Source organism: Triplophysa rosa, linkage group LG11 (genome assembly GCF_024868665.1).
Source record: "Triplophysa rosa linkage group LG11, Trosa_1v2, whole genome shotgun sequence".
NCBI classification, from domain to species: domain Eukaryota; kingdom Metazoa; phylum Chordata; class Actinopteri; order Cypriniformes; family Nemacheilidae; genus Triplophysa; species Triplophysa rosa.
The window spans coordinates 26,849,748-26,857,955 of NC_079900.1; the positions used below are offsets into that span (position 1 = coordinate 26,849,748).

At 39.7% G+C, this 8,208-nt stretch overlaps 1 protein-coding gene across 1 annotated transcript in view; it reads left to right on the top strand.

The window, feature by feature from the left end:
• The first annotated feature begins 4,554 nt into the window (after nucleotides 1–4,554).
• Nucleotides 4,555–8,208, top strand: part of LOC130561785 (uncharacterized) — a 10,932-nt gene continuing 7,278 nt past the window's right edge. The window contains exons 1-3 of the mRNA XM_057346358.1: nucleotides 4,555–4,562; nucleotides 5,174–5,789; nucleotides 5,911–6,070. Of these exons, the coding sequence (XP_057202341.1) occupies nucleotides 4,555–4,562; nucleotides 5,174–5,789; nucleotides 5,911–6,070 (784 nt within the window). The remainder of the gene's footprint in view (nucleotides 4,563–5,173; nucleotides 5,790–5,910; nucleotides 6,071–8,208) is intronic.

Genomic DNA, 8,208 nt, shown 5'->3' on the forward strand with positions numbered 1-8,208 from the left:
ATTTGAAAATTATTTGGGACATTTAAAAAAGATGGTTAGGAGACCTCAAAACCCAGTGGAGCAAATTGTGAGGCATGTGAGTGAGAGACAAACTTTTGTAGGACATGCAAAAGCAAACTTAACATTGGATGAACAGTTTAAACAACCACATTTCTCTGGACCAACTCCACCAGGATTCTCCACATGCACACAGTTTAAGCAGTGCCAATACAAAGGAACAATCATCCACTGTTCTCCAGGAAACAACTCCTTTGAAATAGAGGGCAGAGTTGCCCTTGTTCAAAATATTTTGGTATCTCCCACAGCAGATATTTTTGCTGTTTGTGAGTTTTTTAATGCAGGGACATCTTTTTATGACTACCCTATCAATTCTACAAACTTGGGAATTTCTCTCGTCTCAGAACTGACTGGCAAGTTGTTTGTTGTTCCTGTCACAGAACTTTCAAAAAAACTTGTTCTTCTGCCCATGTCTGGCAAGTATGTGGCTTTGCCTCAGCTGCATGATTACTGACTCCATATTTCAATGGTGCAGGATGTCACTTTATAGCGTTGTGGAGTTTACAGACGAATACGCAGATGATGGAAGGACTGTCATGGATGTCATCCCAACAAGCTGGATTACTGGGACAGAAAGTGATGAATGTTTTTGGCCAACTGGTAAAACGACATCAATCAACAAGGCTGTTAAGAAGCAGTTAGCTCCTAGTGCAGACTGGGCAAAATACGACATACGAATTATTGGAAATGCAGGTAACTTGAAATTAGTATTTTGTTTGTTTTCCATATGGTTACGTTATGTTCCTAAATTAAGTTTTTTTTACAGACACGTATGCTGAAGCGAGAGCTAAACTCAGCAGAGCAGAGGACACCTCAGATGTACAGTACAGACGGACGCTGAACTGCCAAAGAAGCGCAAAAGATTGTAAGTCAGCTTATTGTTTTTTCCTTGAAAGGTAGTAGTTGGGGTTAAGAACTTTACTATTACAAACACATTTGGTCTCATTCTCCTTCAAATATACAATACATATACACACACCTGTGCTTGAAATCTGCATACGATCGTTGTTACAAATAAATCAGTGTTACCAGTGGCTCAACCAAACACTTTACAAATAACAGATTTTATTCTAAATAGAGTTCTGAATAGATGATTAAAGAAAATGACAACTAAGTTTATTAAACCTTTTTATAAATCATTTAATTAATTTAAGGGATCCAGAGATTGCACTAGACTTTTTCATGGACAGGCTCGTAAAAATCTGCCATAATCTATTATTACCCGTCACTGTAGTGCAAAGTAACGATACGTGCTAATTAGCATGTTCGTGACGTCATTGCACAGTACTCGCGTTTACTCTCTGAACTTACTGTATTTGAATAAAACCAAATGCCCAATAAAGCTGTTGTCGTTTAGAGATTTAATGTTTCTGTTGTCAGACATACTGTAAAATAATAATTACAGACAAATGTTTAGCCTATGTCCAGTCAGTTGTCTCGTGTAGCCAGACCTTCATACTGAAGGTCTGGAACTTCTCGCCACTTTCTTTGGCCAAGGCCCGCCCAAGAGGCCATATGACTGACAGGTAAAGCAACCAATCACGTTTGGTTTTGTGCCGCGTCATGTTTAGAGGCGTGGAAATGTCCCCAGTCTACATTCACGAACGTGTCAAAAGAAACAACTATAATTATTAAGGCTGTGACGGTGGCCATGACAACCGCACCACCGCGGTGGTAAAGTGCCATGACGGTGGCGAACTGCCACCGGCGGTAGTGCACGTCACTCTGACAAATATAGGTGTAATAAATATGAGAGTTGCGAGAACGATTGCTAGTTGTAGCCTTTCAGTTGTGGATGGTTTTATTTAAAAGATTTTACATTAACAGAAATGATTGGCATACGTTTCCGTTGGTGCGTTCGAGCGTGGGCCTGCACGGCAAAACCCAGGTTATTCTGCGGGTTTTGCAATGGATCTTGTTGTGAAATGAACAGATACGTAAAATCAAAACTGGTTATGACCCGCTTGCTTAGTGTCGGAGCGCGTGCAGGTTTTGCCGCGGTTGCGGAGAGACATCTCTTCATTTGCGCTCCTGTGCACATCTTCTGAACGCGCATTTAGTGCAGCTGTACACATTTTAATCTGGACAATGTCAACAAGTAAGTTTCACATCAACGAGTCGGAAAAAGTAAAGTTTTAATGGCAATCTGAATAGGAAAGCCAATGTAGGTTTAAACAGTTTGTTTCAAATGGAATTGTTAAGGACTGTAAGGGTTAATACGCCACTGACTGAAGTTACTGCAACAAGAGCTTTTTTATTTAGTATTTAGCTTTCTTATATCATTTAAGTGTTCATTGTTTACTGATGTTTGTCATGGTTCTGCCCCACCTTGTCTTGCTTCTCTTGACCTAGTGGCAGAACCATGATAGAACCTCTTGTTTTATGTGGAGAGTGACGTTTTGTCCCTGATGGTCTTCCACTCTCCGGTGTGGCGTTTCTGTTCCCGCCCTTTCGTCTCGTTATTGTTTGTTAATTAGTTCATGTCCTGCACCTGTCCCCTCTTGATTTATCCCCTTTATTATGCCCTTGTGTCTTCTGTCTCATGCTGGTTCATTGTCGTTTGTCTGGTGAGTGCCTGTTCTGTGTTAGTCTAGTCTAGTGTAGTCATTTGTAGTTCATGTCATGTCATGTCATGTCATGTTATGTTTATCTTAGTCTTGTTAGGTGTATTTAGTCTTAGTCCTGTCCTGTTGGAGATTCCCCTGTTTTGTTTTGTTACCCCCACGTGGGTCTTTGTTTTGTATTTATATTTTATTAAATGTCTTGTTAACCCCTTATCCGCTGTCTGCGTCTGGGTCCTCTGTATTGTGTCCTTGTTCCCTCACCATTCATGACAGATGTTTATTTAAATGTTTTATATGCTGTAGTGTGACGTTTCACTGATGGATTTGCGCGTTAAACATTGACGGATGTTTCATCCTCATTTATTTCAGATATCATATTTCAATTTCAAGTATTTAACAATTTCAAGTATTTAAATAAGGTCTATATTTCTATTCCACTCGTCATGTGGTTGCTACACGCAAATATAATAATATAAATATTATTTATATAAATATTATATATTTCTCAACCACCGCACCACCGCGGTCGATTTGTCTATTACCACCGCGGTGGTAAAAAACTGCCACCGTCACAGCCCTAATGATTTCAAGTTTATGCCGTGATCTTCGCATACTTTTAAGAATTAAGCGTTAAGTCGATCGTGATCATTTCTTATAGTACCGATGTAACCACGGCAGCTTACTTCTTAGATCAGACGACTTTGTGTTGTTTCCAGGCGGACCGTTAAAGAACGCGACACGCACGTCTCCCGGAAATCCTGTGAAATTCAACCAATCAGGTGACGACTTTGAACGTGCTTTCCAGAAAAGTGTGCCTTATGCATCAGACGTTTATTCAGCGGTCCGTGGGCGTGACCCGTCTGAGGCTGAGACCATCCAGTCATTAACAATGACAGATGCTTGTACATGAACAGTGTTGGTTTTGTATGTTGTTGTCTGCGATTGTGTAACCGAGCAAAGTCAGAGCAAGTGCCCTGTGCTTGTACATTCTTTAAGTTTCTGCTAATATGAGTTAACAGCAACTAGAGCGCTCACACAATAATCCTTAACTGACAGGACAGCTGATTCAGCGGTTACCTAGCAACATAAGAAAACACAACACACAACTATTGTAACACAGTTCAATAGAAGGGAAGGAAGGAGGCGGGAACCGGCGAACATTTAAACATATTTAATCAAAATAAAATAAACAATAAACAGCATTAAAACAGGCAGGCAGCCCGTCACGGACGACTGCCGGCCATACAAACATAAATAAAACTTATCACATGATCCGGGCCCGGTCCTCTCTCGCCGTATTCTCCTGCCGTTCGTCCTTTTATGCTTCCGCTCCTCCGTGAGAGATACGAGGCTGGAATGACACCCAGCTGACACTCATTATCAATCGCGTCCCAGCCTCGCTTCTTCCTCCCACGGCTCTCGTCACTCCTCCCTCGTCACAACTATATTTTTGTTAACTAAAATAAGCCATCCGAAAAGGCAGTGCAAAGGCAAACATGACTTGTTGTCTCGGATCGTGACATGAGGCTTCTCCTGCTTGCATCTGTAAACCCTCGCTTTCAAATTAACCTTGTTATCCACCATATTTGTTTAAAATCTTTTATATATCCCTCCATTGCATATTTAAGTCCCACTTGATTGCTTATCGACAATGCTTATGAACAGTGTGTCCAAAATATATCAAAAACATCTTGGGACAAGGCTTTCACAGCGACAGCTGCCAAGATATGATTGTTTGTCCGAGTCCCGAAGTGGGGTGGGCTTACCGATAGGTCAGTTGTAGTCTCAGCCTCAGACGGGTCACGTCAACGGACCGCTGGCTAAACATCTGATGCATTAGGCACACTTTTCTCGAAAGCACATTTAAAGTCATCATCTGATTGGTTGAATTTTACAGGAATGAGTTCTGTATGAAGGTCTGGCTATGCAATGCATGACTAGGTCAGTTAGGTGCACCATGCGTTCATTGTGCTTACACTTGAGCTGCTTATCTCATGTGTGGCTAAATGGTGGGTGACTGTCTACTGAAAAACAACAGTGCTTTGGTAGTTTGCTTTATTGTACTTTTAAATACTAACAGTGCCAAAGTTCATAACTTTGAGAATAAATTGTTTTACTATTGATCTCGTTTCAGTAGCATTGTTTTTACACACTGCGTTTACATGCACAGAATAAGTGGAAATCTACTAAAATCAGATTATATAGGAAACCTGTTTTGATGTGATCACATGCATATCAATAATTTAGGCATTTGGCTTTGCAGAAAAACGCATTTATGTGGAGTTTTGAGATTTGTCAGGTTTCTCAGAGTGATGTCACCATAGTTCGTCAAGTAATTCAAAATTTCAGCAAGAAATTTGTCAGAAGCTGTATGTTTGTATTTCTTTTCTTGTCCGCAGTACATGTAAATGCAGCAAAAGTTTTTTTGTTTAGCTGTTTCTACGTCACCTGCATGATTTGTGGTCAATAAATAGTAACTACAACTGCTCAAAGTTTTTGTGTAACCCCATCTTTACTGATTTTTCTCCTTCAAATATACAATATTTGCTTAGGCCAAACAGGAAGTTTTTTTCGGACACAAGTGAAGAGTCTGACAGCTTTATTGAGGACGATCAACCACCCACACCCACACCCACACCCCCACACCAACTCAACAATATAACCATCCGAACAGTCACCACCAACAGACCTGCCAGCCAGATAGCCACCGCTATCAGATCTGCCCAGAAAGTCGCAGCTGCAGGACCAGCCAATCCCCGAGCAGCCAATACTAGACATCCTGCCCAAAGAGTTGCAGACACCCATCCTGCTGCACAGAGTGTCAACACCACAAGATCTCCTGCCAATAGATTTAAAGACACCAGATTTGGCGCCCAGATGAACCCAGTGAATGTCACAGGATCTGCCCAGGAGGTCACTGCAACTGTACCTGCAAACCAGAGTATCACCACCAGTGATTATGCCATGTTCATAAAACTCTTAACTCTCCTTGAGGAGGTAAAGAAAACTCAACGAGTGCACAGCAACATGTTGAATGCTTTGCTCAAGCAACGTGACCATGGACCATTGCAAGAGGTTACTGATGATGTTGTCTTCCCATTGAGAACAATGGAAGATGTGGAAGCTATGAATGAAAAGCTGGATGACTCAGGATTAATGTCAAGTGTTGTAAGTTAAACTGAAGAATGCATTTAGCTTTTTGGTCTTTTTTTTTGTCTGGCACTTATTCTGCCAGTGAACTGATTTATACAAGTTATCAGCAAATTATACTGTGTATTTTTGGTCTTAGGGTGCAATGGTTGCAGATGTTGGTGGTTCTTCATTGGATGATGCTACAAGAAGGATGATGAGATTCCTGATTTCAAATGATGTAGCTATTGAGTACAATCTATTTGGTCGCCATGGCAAGAGGAGATTTAAAGATTTGCGCCTTTTCAAGGTCATATATGGTAAGTGTTGTTATTGCACTACTATGCATGTCAAATTAACTTCTTTCTTTAGTTGAATATCTGAGTTGCAGAATCTTTAGAATGTTGCAAATCTAAGAAAAATAGGAATTTTAAAAATTAAGTTTTGTTTTAATTAGATACTGCCCTGAACAAGTTATTTCACATAAAAAACTACACTTTGCCTGGAAGATCTATCGTCATGCGACCACAATAATATAAAAAAAATGCTATCTCAATACTTCGATATTTACAATACCGTTACATCCCTACTAATAAGATATAATTAGATATATATATTATATAATTTGATATGAGATTATCCCATAATAATCACATAAAAATATTAGCATTATCCCGTTTATTACATGGCTATTTACCTCATAAGTAAGGTAAGGCACATTAAATATTGATTTTAATTATTTTATTAGCTCATTTTTAACGAATGCAGACCTTCCGCGAGGAAAACCTGTTTACTTTCGGTTTTAAGATAAAACATGACGTTCAAATGCAATTTTAGGCTGTGCACATGTAACAACCCATGGACTACAACCCCCATAATCCTTTGCACCCATTCATCACCTTGATTTCACCGGCACCTGACACTCATCACCTGGACCCTATATATGTTTTACATTTGTCTTTGTTCACGGTCAAGTCTAGTTGTATGTTGTGCACGTCTTCTAGTCGTACCCGTAATTCCTAGTAGTCAGTATTTTTGGATTTAATTTGGATTTACCCTCGTACATGTTTTGTGGATTACCTTTGTTTTGTGGATTACCCTTGGTTTTTGTGGATTACTTGTTTGTTCCTGTTTTTTCACCTGTGGCTTTATTAAACACCTCATCACTTATCACCTGTGGCTAGTGATGACAAAATGAAGCCTCCTGAACCACTGAGACTTCGCAGTCTATTGCTTCATCAAAAGGTTCATTACCCGAAGCTTCATTCAGCATTGCTCACTAGTGACACCTAACTGTTAGGCAAAGAAACAGCAGACAAATCAATTAATTCTGAGCCAGTGACCTCCGAAGACAATTGTCCATTGCTAGGTGTCAAATAAAATGTGTTTTTCTCTGTGTAACTTTACTTGTGCTTTCTTTATTTCTTTCTCTCTCTCGCACGCACACAATTAATTATTAATCAATTGTTTGAAAAGTGAGACTGTTGAGTGCAGTGCATATGGGAGAGGGAGTGTAATACTGCAAATTAAAACAAATCATTAAGTTTCTTCTTTTTTTTGTGCAGGGAATTGTTAATGGTTTCAGTTGAGTGTAGTGCTTATGGAACTGGGAGTATTGTGGGGCAAACTGGAAACAGGAAGGATTGTCATTGATTTTTATTGAGGAACAGAATTTTTGAACAGTGTTGGGGTTTAAACGATTCCTCTTCTTTGACAAAACCTCTCCAGCTTTGGAAAATATCCTTTCACAAGGAACAGAGGATGCAGGAGAACATAAAAATGTCAGTGCCAGCTGGTATAAGTGAGATTACTGATGCTTCTGTTGAGCCCAATATACTCTCTTAATATATAGCTCTTTTTGACACAGCAAGCATTTCACCTATAAAAATTAAATAATAGACATGACAGTTTATACAGCCATATAGTGAGGATTAAAATTATACTAAGACAGTAAAAATATCAATGACACATGCCTTATTATGAGCAACCATTTCAAAATACTCCCAGACAGGGGAGGTTTTCCTCTTTCTTGTTGGCTCCATGATAATGAAAAAGGAGATCAAGCAAACAAATCTAAAAGGGCAATCCAAATCAATAAGCAGTCCAGTCCAAATCCAAACAATCTACAGTAACTAGCCAATCTTCTCTAACTGTTAATATAACAAAATAATATAACTGATTAGTGTTGTCAAAAGTACCGGTACTTCGGGTCCAAGTCGGTACCTAAAAATAAAAAAAGTTGTCGGTACCTAATTTTCACAAGACCCGGTAGTACCGACGTACCGGGTCAACCGGGTACTGATGCTCTGTCTGACAGGTTGTTAGTCGGAAACTTTTTATAGACGCAATAAGACGTGATGAGCAGATAAGCGCGGCTCCGATCCACAAGAGATGCGCACAGAAATACTTCAGATTCAAGTCATATCACGAAGAAAACGAACAGAGTTTTGTGGTGAAA